Source organism: Triplophysa rosa, linkage group LG18, assembly GCF_024868665.1.
Source record: "Triplophysa rosa linkage group LG18, Trosa_1v2, whole genome shotgun sequence".
NCBI classification, from domain to species: Eukaryota; Metazoa; Chordata; class Actinopteri; order Cypriniformes; family Nemacheilidae; genus Triplophysa; species Triplophysa rosa.
Window position 1 is genome coordinate 15558516 of NC_079907.1, and position 17642 is coordinate 15576157.

The 17642-nt window shown below is 44.5% G+C and overlaps 1 protein-coding gene across 10 annotated transcripts in view; it reads left to right on the forward strand.

Moving 5' to 3' along the window:
• The window catches only part of LOC130568718 (protein shisa-6), a 90671-nt gene extending 73451 nt beyond the window's left edge, over positions 1 to 17220 (forward strand). For 5 of the 10 annotated variants that reach the window (XM_057357690.1, XM_057357691.1, XM_057357694.1 and 2 more), the window contains 2 exons: positions 9728 to 9910; positions 14944 to 17220. In XM_057357690.1, coding sequence (XP_057213673.1) covers positions 9728 to 9910; positions 14944 to 15755 — 995 coding nt within the window. In that variant the 3' untranslated portion in view covers positions 15756 to 17220. The remainder of the gene's footprint in view (positions 1 to 9727; positions 9911 to 14943) is intronic. The other 5 variants (XM_057357692.1, XM_057357695.1, XM_057357696.1 and 2 more) reach the window with 1 other exon arrangement.
• Positions 17221 to 17642: the final 422 nt, after the last annotated feature.

Genomic DNA, 17642 nt, shown 5'->3' on the forward strand with positions numbered 1-17642 from the left:
CCTTTCCGCTAGCCTAGTCTGCCATGATTGGTCAGATGGTAGTCTGCTATGATTGGTCTACCGCGAACGGGGCTCACGAGCTACAGTGTTTGGGGGAGAAGAGTGAAGTTTTTATGGGTAGTCCTAGCAAAACGTAGGCGGGGACTATATGTAGTGACGTAAATCTGCGGCGGTTCGCGAATCGGACTAGGGACGACTCGTTTGCATGATTCAGAGTTGACTCCCTTTTTTCAAAGCCAATAACTTTGTTTCCCTTTCTGTCGGTCTCTCGACGTTGTGTCGAACCGACAGATGGGGTTCGTCCCTGAGAACCAATCGTTTCCGACTGCTTAGAATAGGCCAATGAAAATTGGCAAATGAAATTTGCATGCCGGACTCCGCCCCGGACATCCGGGTATAAAAGGGAGACTGCGTGCATCATTCATTCACCTTTTGTTCTTCGGAGCCTTCGGTTATGAAGATCTTCTCTTGCTGCTTAGCAAATTCTCTACAATGCCGGTTCTAAGACGTGGTGCAGCGGACTGTCCCTTCCTGCAGCGACTTCCCGTGGGCGTCTCGGCGGTTCCAGAGGTGTTCGAGCCTGCAGACGGTGACTAAAAAGAGCTGCGTTCTAAAAGAGCTAATTTCTCCAGCGTTTCTCCGCTGTTCTCTTGGGTGCGGTGTCCTCATCGAGGATGGGGACAAGCACGATGTCTGTGTCAGGTGTTTGGGGGTCCAACACGCTGAGACAGCCTTCGTGGACTCATCTTGCCCGCACTGCGGGCAGATGGTCATAGAGACGTTGCGGTCACGGGTGGCTGTTTTCTCCCGAGAATCAGCCACCACCTCGCATGCTTCCCGGGCTGTGACGAGGATGGCTAAGGCCATTCCGTTCGCCAAGGCGAGCGGCGAGGGTGATATGGGGATTTCTGCGAGCGCTAATCTGTCAGCCAAGTGCTCGCGGACCGCTCGCACCCCGTCTCGCTCGCCTCATTGTTCCCTAGCTAGCGGTGCCACACCATCAGCGTCCTCCTTCATGCAGTCGGACATTATGCGTGATGAGGATGAGATGTCCATCGCAGCATCGGAGAGCGAATTGCTGTCATCCGATCCCGACGACTCTCTGCAGCTCCCCCCTAGGGGGGGACGAGCTCAGGAGGAGGCGGATGTCGAGATGTCGGCCATGCTTTCCCGGGCTGCCGTGTGCATTGGGTTAGAGTGTACTCCGGTGCCTCTCCCCCAGCGCTCACGGTTGGATACGTGGTTCTTGGGCTCTGAGCTCGACTCCAAGCCGCGCCCAACCCCTGGTCCATTTTTCCCTGAAGTGCATGAGGAACTGGCAAAGATGTGGAACGCCCCCTTTTCGGCGCGTACACGTCAAACCGGTTCCGTTGCTCTCTCTTCCCTCGATGGTGGGGCGGCTAGGGGTTATGTCGACGTGCCCCAGGTGGAACGTGCAGTCGCGGTGCACCTGTGCCCGCAGGCGGCGTCCACCTGGAGAGGTCGACCGAAACTCCCGTCCGAGGCGTGTAGGACTTCGGCATCGCTGGTGTCGAAGGCCTACACTGCCGCGGGCCAAGCTGCCTCCTCTCTCCACGTCATGGCCATCCTGCAGGTCCATCAGGCCAAGGCGTTGAAAGAGATCCACGAGGGTAAGACCGACCCGGGGTTAATGCAGGAACTCCGCACCGCCACCGACCTCGCTCTAAGGGCGACCAAGGTGACCACACGGGGGCCTAGCGCCCACTTTTTCACAAAAAGAGTTTTCTATCTCCCTGGGTGTTCTTCACAGCCGCTCTCACCCTCTGTCAGATGGTGTTCGGCCACTCGACGTTGCGTCTTGGCGAGGCGCAACATCGAATGTATTTTGCAGCCCTCAGCACTCTCAAATCGACGGTGCGGGGGCCTGCATCGCCAGGCAGGCAAACCAGCAGAGCCAGTCTTCTTCCCGGGGGCTCCCCGGCGAGAGACCCGCACTGCCAGCCATCGAACCACCCCCCGGGGGGTCGATGAAGCAGATCGTTCCCTTAGTCCCCCTGTCACGGTCCCTGGGAGCTTGGCTCGAGCTTCCCACACATCACGGTGGCTGAGCAGGACGATCCGTCTCGGCTACGCGATCCAGTTCGCCAGAAACCCGCCCAAGTTTCGGGGCATCCTCGTCACCTCGGTCAGAGGCCGGGATGCTCCCGTACTACGGAGCGAGGTCGCTACGATCGAGTCCGTCCCCTTAGCCGTGATGTCCAAGGGGTTTTTACAGCCCTTACTTCATCGTCCCAAAAAAGGCGGGGGGGTGCGCCCCATCCTAGATCTGCGTACCCTGAACAGACACCTGCACAAGCTGCCGTTCAGGATGCTCACGCAGAAGCGCATCCTGGCATCCGTCAGATGTCAGGATTGGTTCATGGCAATCGACCTGAAGGACGCTTACTCTCATGTCTCTTTCTCCTTCGTTATCGCTCGTTCCTACGGTTCGCTTTCGAGGGTCGGGCATATCAGTACAGAGTCCTCCCCTTCGGTCTGTCTCCGTCTCTGTCTCCACGAGTCTTTACGAAGATCGTGGAGGCCGCCCTCTCTCCCCTCAGGGAGAGAGGTGTGCGGGTACTCAACTACCTCGACGACTGGCTTATCTTGGCTCACTCGCGAGATCTGTTGTGTGCACACAGGGACCTGGTGCTCCGGCACCTAGATCGGTTGGGACTACAGGTCAACCGAGAGAAGAGCATGCTCTCCCCTGTGCAGAGCATCCTCTATCTTGGTATGGAACTCAACTCTGTCACCATGACAGCGCGACGGTCCGCAGTATGCGCCCAGTCGGTGTTGAACTGCCTGGATCATTTCACGTAGTCGGCGGTTCCCCTGAAACTATTTCAGAGGCTCCTGGGACACATGGCATCCTCGGCGGCGGTGATACCCTTCGGGTTGATGCACATGAGGCAGTTTTAACACTGGCTCCTGAGTCGAGTTCCTTGGAGAGCGTGGCACACCGGCAGCAGGCAGATGGTGATTATTCCTCGCTGCCAACGCACCCTAACCCCCTGGTCTTCCATGGCCTTCCTTCGGGCAGGGGTACCCCTAGGGCAGGTTACGAGGCATGTCGTGGTGACAACAGATGCCTCCCTGCAGGGTTGGGGTGCAGTGTGCAACGGGCACGCATTGTCTGGGTTTTGGACGGGCCCCCGCCTGCGCTGGCATATCAATTGCCTAGAGTTGTGGGCTGTGCTACTTGCATTGAAGAGGCTGCAGCCTCTCGTGCAGGGCAAGCACGTGCTGGTCCGGTCGGACAGCACTACTGCAGTAGCGTATATCAATCGTCAGGGTGGCATTCGCTCCCTGCAGTTAACACGACTTGCCCGACGCCTCCTCCGGTGGAGTCAGCAGGTGACCCGCTCCCTGCGTGCTACGTATATCCCAGGCGACCTGAACCAGACAGCCGATGCGCTCTCTCGTCAGTCTACGCCTCGCGGAGAGTGGCGACTCCACCCCCGCGCAGTCCAGCTCATTTGGGTGCAGTTCGGGCAGGCCCAGTTGGACCTGTTTGCCTCCCTCGAAACCACCCATTGCCCGCTTTGGTACTCTCTGACCGAGGGACCCCTCGGCACGGATGCCCTAGCGCACAGCTGGCCGCGGGACAAGCGGAAGTACGCCTTCCCCCCAGTGAGCCTCATTGCACAGACCCTGTGCAAGGTCAGGGAAGAGGAGCATCAAGTGTTACTCGTTGCGCCACACTGGCCCAACCGGACTTGGTTCTCAGAGCTAATGCTCTTGACGACAGCTTCCCCCTGGCCGATTCCCCTGACGAAGGACCTACTTTCCCAGGAAGGGCACGTTATGGCATCCCAGGCCAGACCTCTGGAACCTCCATGTCTGGCCCCTGGATGGGACAAGGAGATCCTGAGTGGTCTGCCCCCGGCGGTGGTAGCTACCATTTCTCAGGCTAGGGCACCTGCCACTAGGCGACTGTACGCCTACAAGTGGCGCCTCTTCTCGACCTGGTGTGCTTCTTGAGGAGAAGACCCACGGAGTTGTGCGATCGGGTCCGTGCTGTCCTTCCTACAAGAGAGACTCGAGACTAACCTCTCTCCCTCCACACTGAAAGTGTATGTAGCCGCCATTGCTGCTCATCACAACTCAGTTGGAAAGTCTCTACGGCAGCACGACCTGGTCATTAGATTCCTAAGGGGTGCGAGGAGGCGTAACCCGCCTCGACCGCACTCCATACCCTCTTGGCACCTGGATGTAGCCCTGTCAGGTCTCGCCAGGTCCCCCTTCGAGTCCCTAGGGGATGCCTCTCTTCCTCATCTTACGATGAAGACGGTTCTCCTTTTGGCGCTCGCCTCCATCAAGAGGGTAGGGGATCTACAGGCTTTCTCCGTGTCCCCTGACTGCCTAGAGTTCGGACCCAGGGATTCTCACGTTATCCTGAGACCTCGGCCCGGCTACGTGCCCAAGGTTCCCACCGCTCCCTTTCGGGACCAGGTGGTGAACTTACAGGTGCTCCCCACTGGGTAGGAAGACCCAACCCCGTCCGTGTTGTGTCCAGTATGCGCGCTGCGCCTCTACTTAGACCTCATAACAGAGTTATGTTTCAGGAGCTCGGATCAGCTCTTTGTCTGTTTCGGAGGTCAGCAACAGGGGAGAGCTGTCTCCAAGCAGAGGTTGGCCCACTGGATTGTGGACGCTGTCAATGCAGTTTACCAATCCCTAAATCGCCCGTGCCCCCTAGGAGTGAGGGCCCACTCCACCCGGGGTGTTGCCTCCTCTTGGGCCTTGGCACGGGGGCCCTTTCTCGCAGACATTTGCAGAGCTGCGGGTTGGGCTACACCCAACACCTTCGTGAGGTTTTACAACCTCCGCGTAGAGCCGGTGTCAGCCCGCGTCCTGCATGGCCACATGTAGGACCGGCAACTGGTAGGGTGTACGCCTGTTCGGTTTTTTCCCCCTCTCTCGAGTGGGTCAGTATACCGATTTAGCCTCCATTCTTTCCCCACTGGGCGAAGAACAGGTACTCCATCCATCACTAAGCAAGCACCTCCTGGGGCGGGCTGGACAGAGCAGCCCTGCCCCTTAGGCCGGGTATCACCTGAGTTATTCGCAGCATAGCTCTAACCGGACCTAGTGCTACCAGACGTTGCAACTCCCCAGTAGGGCGGTTCCGTCTGATGTATCCTCATGTTGGTTCCCACCTTGGTAACCCATGACCTCCCCGGGTGGACCTCCTCCTCGCGGTTTTCTCTTCAGCCGCACTTTCTTCCCATGAGTTCTTCCCCATCAGTGAGACCATGTTGGTATCTCCACTATTCTCCTCCCTGCGGTAGGAAGTGGTCTCTGTAGCGCATCCCCCACTTGAGGAAGTAGCGCTTACCCAGTGCCTTACGGTTCCGGGCGGCTTCTCGCTGTTAGAGAAACAAGGCCGCCGCCTGTGAGGCCGAAGGTAGGGGCCTTCCCACCTTTCAAGAAAGCTCTGGGACCCCCTACCTACCCACTGGTAGGTTACAATTTCGCGGTAGCGTTCTCGGCTGACACGCCCAGGCCAGTCACCGTCGCTTCGTTGAGATTGTGACAGGGCACAGTGTTATGGCGTTTTCCATTGGAACCCCATCTGTCGGTTCGACACAACGTCGAGAGACCGACAGAAAGGGAACGTCTCGGTTACGTTTGTAACCTCGGTTCCCTAATGGAGGGAACGAGACGTTGTGTCCTCTTGCCACAACACGTGCTGTCCTCTGCAGCAGTCGTGAGAGGTCTCAGGCTCCTCAGAACTAAGGTGAATGAATGATGCACGCCGTCTCCCTTTTATACCCGGATGTCCGGGGCGGAGTCCGGCATGCAAATTTCATTTGCCAATTTTCATTGGCCTTTTCTAAGCAGTCGGAAACGATTGGTTCTCAGGGACGAACCCCATCTGTCGGCAGAGGTGGGTAGAGTAGCCAAAATCTTTACTCAAGTAAAAGTACAAGTAACTAGAGAAATTGTTACTCAAGTAAAAGTAAAAGTCACTAGTTTAAAAATTACTTGAGTAAAAGTAAAAAAGTATGCAATGAAAAAACTACTCAAGTAGCTAGTTACTTAGTTACTTTGTATCTGATTATATAGGCCTACTACATAAAATTAATATTAACGCCAATATTTTAATATTACATTTTAATCAATATTTTTAATTATCATAAGAAGATATCTTTGCAATATACTAGAGAGACTAAAGAATAGACAAACACAGAAGAGACAAGCATTTCTGTAAATTTCATCTAGTCCTGATGTCAATGTAGTTGACACAACTTATTTAGAATAATAGACCATGTCAAACTAAAGCATGAACTAAACTCAGAGCATTTCCTAAGATGATCTAGAACAGGGGTCACCAACTAGCGGACTCCGGTCCGAATGCGGACCGCGAGATGCGTCCGTCCGGACCTCAAAGCCTTTTGACATAATAAATAAATGAACGCCACATTATATTCTAATGCAATCAAATTTATACCAGGCACATCAAGGTCCGCTCAGTAGCAGTTTGGGTCCTACGGCGCCATGGACAGTTAACATATGCGGCGCGCACTGTTGCAACGTTCAGACGTCAATGAGTGAAGAGAGCCGAGACATAGAGATAGACTCGCTGCACAGCGCGCAGACGTAGCTCTCAGTGACTGCAAAACAATGTCATTTTCAAAAGTTAGAAAAGTTGAAGATGAAAACTATGTTTTCCGAGATGAATGGCTCGAGAGATTTGTATTTATTCTTCCTGCATCGACATGCACGAGACCGGGTTGTCTCATTTGCTCAGAGTCTGTTGCGGTTGTCAAAAGTGGAAACCTTAAATGGCATTATGAAATTAGACATAGACACTTTGAAGAAACTTGCCCGCAGCAGTCCGAGGTAAGGACACGGAAAATATATTAGCTCAAAGCCCAGTAGGAGCGATCTACACGGGTCCTCCCTTACTCACTTACCGCCCAACAACCAGCATATTAATGTTCCCTAAGAATACAGTGGATTTTAGGAAAACATAACAAGCCCTTTACTGAAATGGAAAATAGTAAAAGAGTGCATGAAGGCTGCGTGTGAAACACGTTTAGAAGGAAAAAACAGGCATGAACTAAAAGAAAATATTAAACAAACCCCCCTTTCATCTGCACCAGCCACAAGAAGATCTGAAATGTTATCAGAGGACGATCAGTCACAACTTGATGCTGCTATTTGTTAATCTCAGTTCAGCAGAAAACAACACATTAGTTTTCTTTTAAAGTTGTTAATGTTGAAATGAATGTATATTCAGTGCAGGTTTAGAGATTAGGGCATTTTGCACATTTTCCTTCATTGCATTCTTGTCAGACATTGTAATGCCGTCGTATAGATATGAAAAGATATGTTTATTTCTTTGGTCTGCCAAAAACCATAAATTCATGTGTTTAGGTATTTAATTGTCCGGACCTCGGCTGGTAAGGAGGATTTGTTTACTGGACCTCAAGCGATTTTAGTTGAAGACTCCTGATCTAGAACATCTGCAGTGCTCTCTTAAATGAAATACACATTTTTGAACAAAGCTCGTGTTTTCTCGTGTTGTGTCACGTGTGTGTTGTGAAACGCTCTTACTTGTAAACAAACAGTGAACCAGTTTTCGAGTCCTTTTCTTCCTTCTGTTCTTCAAATGTACATTTCTGCAAGCCCACGTCTCTGTGTCTGACAGGTAACGCGCATGTTGCTGTGTCTGACGAACAGGTCGCGCGGGTGAGCGCAAATGGCGGTTATTTGTCATTGCTGGCAAACAATATGACACATTTGCAGTTTTGATTGTATAGATATAGATTAATATCCACTTCATCCAACGCTCTTTGTGTTCTGCGTGTTCTTAAATTTCGCGCTACGAGGAGTGAGTAATCCTGCTTCAGATGATTCAGATCGTGCTGCGAACTGAACAAATCATTTGAACTGATTCATTAGCCTATTCAAATGGTTTTGCCCATTGTTCTATTAATGCTTTCAAAAGAATCGATCACTCGGGAATGCCCGTAAGAAGAGACGACGACCTTGAAATAAACAACGCGTTTTAAAAAGCATATTTTAATATGAAGGAACGAAGGAACGTCACGCAATGTAAGTTATGCAAGGAAGTAAAAGTACAGATTTTCTATTAGAAATTTACTCAAGTAAGAGTAAAAGTTCACACTTTTAATTTTACTTAAAAAGTACATATTTTCAAAAATGTTACTCAAGTAAATGTAACGAAGTAAATGTAGCACGTTACTACCCACCTCTGTCTGTCGGTTCGACACAACATCTCGTTCCCTCCATCAGGGAACCGAGGTTACAAACGTAACCGAGACGTATTCATTCACCTTCGGATTTACAACTTGGCAGTCTGCTTACTTTCAAACACGCCAACATTATACACTGCATGAAATTTTTCATTTTCATTTTCGTGATCTCATGTAATGTACTCTTTAAATGGAAAAGCTTGGCATATATGCACAATAGCTTCTTATATAAGAAATTATTTATTCCACTCTATGATGTTTCCCCCCATATTGTCAACGTCATTCAAATCTGATGTTTGAAGTCATTTCCGGAACATTCAAGGGATATGTTCTCAGTATGTATATCCCCTCAGACTTCCACCCATGAGCTACTGGATCAAAGAAAACCAAATTATAAAATATTAAAATGAGGCCATTTTTGCTGATCCTGGTTATGTGTAGCACCTGCAAATGCTTGGGCTGTTTGATCCCTGATAATTTTCAAACCAAAACACATCATTTTTAACACCTCTAACAAAGTAATGCATTGCAAAAAGCTTGATATTTTATGACAGTTAGAAACTGACATGGCAATAAAGTTACAGACCATGTCTAAGCAGCTCTGCACTGTCTGTGAAAGGTGCCATGTCTTAAAAGTCCAGCAGCCTAAACAGGATCAGAGACAGGGTGGAAAATGGTTATAAAAGACTTATTTTGCCTCAGTTTTACAGACATTATAAATCTACTTCTAGGGTAGAGATTTAAGTACCAATGGCTTACTAATAGTTGCATATAAATATCTTAATATCTTTAATTATTATCTGCATATCATCAATGTCCTTCCGAAACCTCAGATGTCCAAATTCACTGCTTTTCAGGGAATGGAAAAACGCTTTATTTTTAAAATGATTAAATGCTGTGTTGTCACAGTTAACAAGCACTTGTTAATACCTTAAGGGCTGTCAAATAATTAATCACATCCAGAATAAAAGTTTGTGCTTACATATGTCTGTGTACAGTGCATATTCATTTTGTATTTATAAACAAAATAACATTGTATACATATTTAGATGTTTTTATTTATATTTACAAATCATTTACAAGATATATAAATGTTTATTCATTTTTATATTTATATTATTTAAATATGTGCATGTATATGTTTTTTTATAATAACAAACTTAATATGCACAGGACACAGACATATATTATTTAAATGCAAACTTTTATTCTGGGTGTGATTTATCGCGATTAATCGTTTGACAGCCCTATTTTTATTGGTTAGACACTTGCAAAACTCAGTAAAACTGACAAGTGACATATAATAATGATTTACGATATGGAGATACAAGGTTTCACAAGGACAGCAGCAATATTTAAAAAAAAAACACACTTCAGCTCTAACTAAAATATATGATATGACCCCTTTGGTTTTCTATAACTTAAATGTAATATCGTGCACATCCATTATTACAATGGAAATGTTTGAAATGCATTATTTTGCCTTTTCCTGGTTACAGATAAGATGGTTTCTGTTGTGTCGCCTGCAGAGAGCACCCGGATGAACAGTATCCTCACCTCACAGACCGAGCCATACGATCTGTCCTTCTCTCGTTCCTTCCAGAGCCTGTCTCACCTCCCCCCTTCCTACGAGTCTGCCGTGAAAGCTGACCTCAACAAATACTCCTCACTCAAGAGACTAAGTATGTACCTGCTTAATATCCTTAGTTCTGCTAAGCATGATCTCTTAATAAAGTTCCAGCATACTCAAGGTGGGGGGGGGGGGGTTGGGGCTGGGTTAAGAGTAGCATTTACATGACTAATTAAAAGAAAAGTCCACCAAAATCTGATTTTTTTATGATAATTTATTCACCCTTGTAGGTGACAAAATTTGAGTTCTGTTAAATGCTATCCTGGTTCTTCATAGGTTTGTAATGGCAACAAAAAAAGCTCTAAATAACACAAAAAGCTTGAAATAACACAAACATCCATCATATACTTATCCATACATCCATCCATACGACCCATACGATCCATCCATACATAACATCCATACGACCCCCAGGGGTAAAAAATGTCTTTTAAAATTAAATTAAATGCCTGTGAGAGAAAACGAGTAATATTTTGAGCTAATTTAGTGATCGATACCTAAATCGATACCTAAAGATCGATACCTAAATCACCCTAAAGGGGCAGTCATCAGACTCGTGACCAGAGTCAGACTCGTGACCAGAAGTTTGCCGGTTCGATTCCCAGGGCCGGCGGGTAACGACTGAGGTGCAAGCAAGGCACCTTACCCCTACTTGCTCCCCGGGCGCTGCCCACCGATAGCTGCCCACCGCTCCGGGTGTACGTGTGTTCACGACTTGCTGTGCGTGTGTTCACTACTCTCTGGATGGGTTAAATGCAGAGGTCACATTTCGGGTATGGGTCACCATATCTGACTAATAGGTCACTTTCACTAAATGTAAACATCAGACACCTTTGTGTGATGGAAATAAATACAATATGGTGCCACAAAAACATGTATATCTCATTAGTTCTTGTATTTCATGAGCAGGCGTTGTATGCGTTTTATCACGATGCAGCTAGAAAAAAAACATTTTTCATCAAAATGTCATACTCACCTGTTTTTCACTGGCATCTCGGTCCAAGACGTTTAATAGGCAATACAATGTTTTTTGAAATCTTTGAATTTCATTGGTTCTTGTGGTATCTGAGTATTTGTCACATATGCGAGTTGTTACGGTGCATTCACGAGACGTGAAAGAACACAATCTTTCATGGCTCCACCCACACATGAAAGTGGGTGGAGCCATGAGATACCCACATTTGTTTTTCCTGAAATTGTTCGCCGGTGAGCTGTTTCTAATTACTGAACCAAACTCAAAACCACTTTGTACTGGCCAGATTTTGTACAAAATGACATTCTTTGATTTCGCTGGGGGTCTCATGACTTGCTGAGGAGATCAGGGAAGTTCATGCTGTTCCTTAGCCAGCAAAGATTTCTTTCTCCTGCCATTTCATTTTTAAACCCCTAAGTAATGATTTCTTATTGTGATAGCCCTGTTGTATCGGTCGAGTTTTGTTGTGTAATAAGCTCTCTACTCATTATATTTTCCTAAGTGAAGAGTAAAGTCCCTCGAGGGTTGTGCAATTGCATAAAGAACGCACCAGCTCACCGCCATCCCTGTAACCCAAGTGAGGGCTGTAAACTTGACAGGCCTGCTCATCTGCAATTCCTCCGCATTTGCTGAGTCTCCACCAGCGAAAACATGCAATCATACACTACTATTCATGGCACCCGACCCTCCTAAAAGTTGTCCTGCGGCGGTGCCTTCTTCGTATCTCAGATATGCCTCTAAAGCAAGTTATTTTTTGTAGGGAATAGCCAAAAGGCTTAGCTGTTTCTTTTGAAGCTTTGGTGATGTTCTGCAGTGACAGATCTAGCTGGATGCAGCCGGGCTGGAAAGTGTCTCGCCCGTTTCTGCTCTCTTGGTTCCTATTAATAACATTCTAAGCATCCTCATCCATTTCGCGTGTTGATTTTACTAATATACACAGACCATAAAAAGAGACTCCTTCATGAAGAAAGATTAATTTAATCTTTAATCACCATAAACAGATTATGTGCCATTAATTTCCCCAAATAACGTAGCATTCGTCCTCGCACCGAGCGAAAGATAAATGGAGCTATTTTGCTCTTTTATCTCTTAACCAACTGGATCTAATCCCCTCAAGAGACACGCTGTCTGGTGTCCCACAAATACTTCTGCTACCTTAGGCTCTAAATGACGTGCCGTGTTTTATTTTTTCCATACCTCTTGCAGGGGTCTCATCGTGGTTATTTGATTAATTCTCACTTAAAGAAAGATTTGTGGCTGTAATTTTGTTTGATACACTGCTTTATTGCATACCACTGTGATACGCTTCAATATCATTGGGCTGTGAATGTGTGGAGAAATCTATCAAGTGTAACTGAGATCCCAAGGACATCATCTCGCCCAGAATATTTTCATTACACCACGGAGCAAAGGATGATTTCATTATTTCCAGTTCTAATCATGGAGTTAGTTACAGTACAGTCACTCACTGTCCTGACTCGATGTGTTTGTGTCCTGAAGTCCTCAAGCTGGGGAGCGTCGTGAATTTCTTTGACAAATGAAAGTTACTGGTTTGAATTTGTTAAGCTCTCAATCTTCTCAAAACCCCCCACTCTGAAAATCCCACAAATATTACACGTCATACTTATATATTCTATTTTATATTTATAACTCACAAAAAATAGATGAGTTATTTATTAACTGAAAGCACTCACTGTCAAAAATATATCACTGTATATTTCACTGATCTATCACTTTAGGAACAATGTGCTCCAATGTATTTTGGTAAGGCAGAGTTCAGGTAAAAATGCAAAACATGCACCAGACTTCATTAGATTAAAAAATATTAAAATATGAATTACTCACCTTCATGTCATTCTAAATCAATATGGTTTTTATCCTGCAAATAAACAAAAGTTGAATGTCCTCTTTTTCATATAATTAAAGCAAATAGAGCTGTCAGGCTCCAAAATTGGTATAAAAGCACTCCATATGACTTAAATTATGCTTTAAGTATTGTTTTTGTAAGAAACAGAGAAATGCAAGACATAACATCTTAACCTAACATTTTGTCTTTAATTGTTATTGCCACATTCTAAAGAGCTTGAGAGGTGTAGAAATGTTTCTAATAGATAATAATATGTATTAAAAATAATAGTTTTATAATACTGCTGCTTTTTCGTTTTGAGCTTGACAATCAAAATCCTTATTAATTGAAATTTTATTGAAACTGAGGTAACAACAAGGTTGTACAGTATATGTAAACATTAGTAAATGCATTAACTAACATGAACTAACAATGTTCAATTTAGTTTTCAGTATTTATTAATGTTCAGTAATGTTAAAGTAGTAAGTGCCAATACAATTGTAACAGTTACTAATTTAATTCTGAAATTAACATGAACTAAGATTAATAAATGCTATTGCAGTGTTTTTTATTGTTAGTTCATTAGCTAATGCTACCTTATTGTAAAGTGTTGCGGAAATTGAGAATAAATTATAGAGAAACACATTGTATAGAGTTGATGTGAATCTTTTTATTTATTTATTTTACACATTTAAGACAAAGAGTGGCTACTTTAAAGATGCTAAAATGTAAAAAAAATATTTTGAATGCTTTTTGCCTGAACACAGGGCCGTCCCAAGCATGGGGCGGGGCCCAGTGCGAGTTAAAAGATGCGGGGCTCTACCTGGCTGACGCTTTTTCTGTCTGTGTTTCATTGGTCAAATACGCAAATAGAATTTCAATGTTAAAAGTCAAAAGTAGGCTATACATTTAGGTAAATTGCATTTGTGTGAGTGGAAATGATCTCAATCTCTCCTACATTAATCATCTTCTTTGTGTGCGAAAACACAGCACAAATCAAAGTTATATATTGCATCAGTAAAATAAGCTTATTTAACAGGTTTTTCTCATAAATGTATTAAAAAATAAAATGTAAACTTGCGATCATTGTGATGGTTGTACACAGCTTTGGAAGCCATGTGTGCACGTGACGGAGACGGCTGTGGCGGAGTCAGTGCCTGAATCAATACTCCACCGTACAGGACAGCCTGGTTTAAAATAATGTGCAGTCAGCGGTTTGCGTCGTGCTTTTCTTGCGATTGACTTTTATGGGGAGAAGTGTTTTCAACGCCCAACGCGCAAGCATTTGCCGTTGTAACAAACAACAATACCTGATTGTGATAGCGAGTAAAATATCCTGCATCAGAGAACCTTATATGCGTGTTTTCAGATGTTTTAGAACACGCATATGCTCACTCGTTTCTGTGAAGGACCAGACACATTTGCAGTTCACTCTTTCCACACAGTACAGGCACTCAATTCTACTCCACTGTGCAAAGCAGCGCCAGGGTTAAACATGTGAAAAACAGTATGACTTGCATAGCTCAGATAATTATTTAGATTAAACTAAAACCCTAAAATCAATTCAAGATTTGTACATTTTTTTTAATTATTATTTTGAAAAATTCCCCTTGCCGCGGGGACCCTAGAGGCCAGGGCCTGCCAGAACATAATTCATAAATCCCTGGTTTTACGGACAAGCCTCAAGGTTATGAATGCTTAAAATGTCTTGACTGCAAATAACTTGCCCTGACATAGAAAATATGTCCATACTATTGTTTTATCTCAAGATGCACACCAGTAATGTTTTTTTCTAAAGCATTTTTATAAAAGAGACTAAAATATCCTAATTTATCTAAAGCATAGTCCTATATTAAGATAAGACTTGTCTATGAAACTGGGCCATAATTACATAATTCCATAGTTTGGATGATATTACTATTATTTTAAAATGTGGAAAAAAGGTAAAAATAAAGTATTTAAAAACTTTTGAATGTTAGTGTAATTCTGGAATTTACTGGATTGTGGGAAGTGAGGGTTAATTACCAGAATAAAGTCAGATAGATACAGTAGAAGGCAGGGGCAAAAAGTATGAGGGCCTTTGTGATGTATAACAAAAAGAAAAGCCATTTCAAAGACAAATACAATCTATTGCACTTATAAACTAAATTAAATAACATACAATAGTTACACTGTTAACTGATTAACTTGAAGTAATAATAAATTAACAATGTCAGTGATTTCTGTTTGACTTGAAGTTTCTTACACGTTTTATGATCTTACACAGCGGATAAGGACGTTGATGACTACTACACCAGAAAGAGGCACCTCCCAGATCTGGCAGCACGGGGAACTCTTCCCCTGCACATGATAAAGATTAATCAAGAGTCTCAAAGCAGTCAACAGGTACAGCAGCAACAACAGCAGCAACAGCTGCCCCGCCAACGCCCACGCAAAGTTCAGAGAGCCATGTCCCAGGATCGTGTGCTGTCCCCCGAGCACGGCCACGGCAATGACTTCCCCATGTCCCCCTACGACACGTCTCCTTATGGCGGCCGCATCCTTTCTGACGAGCAGCTCCTCTCTGCCGAACGCCTCCGCTCTCACGAACGCCTGATCTCCCAGGACCGGCTCCATGCACAGGACCGACACTACTCCCAGGACCGCATCCACACGCAGGACCGGATGATGATGCAGGAACGCCTCCATTCTCAGGAACGCCTACATTCGCAGGACCGCCTCTACTCCCAAGACCGTCTCTACTCTCAAGATCCGCTGATCTCCCCCGAGAGGATGATGTCCATCAAGCGCTCTGGGTTCCACAGCGAAAAGTCCATGTCCAGAGCCATATCCCACACGGATGTGTTCATGCCCACCACACCCATCCTGGATCGTTACAAGATGACAAAAATGCACTCCCATCCCAGTGCCTCGAACAATGGTGCACAGAACACTTTAACCATGAGCCAGAACCAGACAGCCTCCAAGAGACAGGCCTTCGCCTCTCGCCGCACTCAGACCGTGGAGCAGCTCCACTACGTTCCACAGCAACACCACCATCACTACCGCACAGGCAGCAAGACCGAAGTAACTGTTTAACCACCGACAAGCTCATGACCAATGAACCACGAACCCCGGCAACAGTGTACATGAGCCAAAACTGGTCACGGATAACTGACCCAGCACCAGCTACTCTATATTTAGTACTGAGACTCTTCTGTGTGCATACCCACTCATTTATGTGTTTGTAGATCGCAAAGAAAGGATGGACACTTTCGGGATTCATAAGGGCCTTGCACGGTGACTCGCGGAGCACGAACAATAACCGCCAGAAGGTGTGAAAGAACGTACAACGAACGGTGTGGCCGTGTAACAGAACTGTAGAAATTTATATACATATATAAATACGAATACTGTTTATACTTCCAGTCCTAGTCTATAGCTTTAGAAGTTCTTATGATATCCGCACTTCTATCGGTGCCTCTACGAAAATGTTCCATTTAAACGACAAAGTGGTTTTTTGGGTTAAAAAGCACAATCAAGTAAAAGTTGCATTGCGTTTCGTTCTTTTGTTCGGTTGGTGATAGCTAGCACATATGAGTTTGTTCTTAAGTTAATGGCTGGTTATTTTGCAAAGATGATTGTAAATATGCTCGTTTAGCCACAGTAATTGGACAAGTCTGTTCTGGTTGCCATTTGTATCACTGTAGTTCATTTTCTTCAGAGGTTCAAGAGTTCGGACTTACAGTATAGACCCACTAACCCAGTGTTGGATCATTTAAAGTATTATGATACTGTACGTGTGTCTTTTCATATGTGTTTGTAGGAAGAGATTGGGGCGAATGCTGTTGAACAATGACAACTGTTGATATCTGGCTGTAGACTGTGTTGCAGTGACTCACAAGACAAATGAGTATATTATGCTTGTTGTACTAGCTTCAAATAAACCGTCCTTATTTTTCTAAACACGAACATTCATGTGCAAAAAGAATGATATGCTTCAAAAAACATTGGAGGATTTTTAAATTTTCCTACATAACTCACGGATATATAGCAAATACTACATATTTATAGTTATGCATTTTGCTGACACTTACAGCGCATTCAAGCATTTTATCAGTGTGTGTTTTCCCTGGGAATCAAATTCACTACCTCTTCTGGTAAGAAACTGTTTTATGTGCCAAACTGTACAGTTATTAGATTTATAATGAGAATATTAGATTATAAAATGAGAACAAGACAAAAAGTCAGACTGTTTGTGATAACGCTTGGAATTTGTAATACAAAGTAATATTTTATTATTGCTTTCAGTCACGACCAATTTCATCAACAAATATCTGTACTGAAAATCTAAAGCAATCTGTTGGTGTTTACTGTTTGATTGCTCTTCCCAAACACAAATCTATACAATTATGTTTGGACAGTGTGGAGTTTGGTAAAAATAATGTGGATTTGTTTACAAGATTGCATTTTTCATTCCGGGCATAATTTTTATTACCCAAGTATTACAATTACCTCAATTTCACTTGTACAGATCTGAATTGACATTCATGTTTACCATCAACCTAAATAAATAACCCAAATAAACATTTCAGTTTCAATTCAAAGGCAATAATAAGAGTTCCCATCACTTATTATTAGAACTGTTAAACGATTTATCATGATTAATCGCCATCAGAATATAGGTTTGTGTTTACATATTATATGTCTGTGTACTGTGCATATTTATTTTGTATTTATAAACGTACACATACATGGACATATCTGCATGTATAAACAGTATCATTTAAAGTAATATATAAACATCTATTGATTTTGGTATTTTTCCTAAATATATACACGTATGTGTAAGTTTATAAATACAAAAGAAATATGCACAGTACACAGACATATATTATGTAAACACAAACTTTTATTTTGGATGCGATTAATCACAATTAATCGTTTAACAGCCCTACTTAATATCACTTGAAACAAACTCAAACA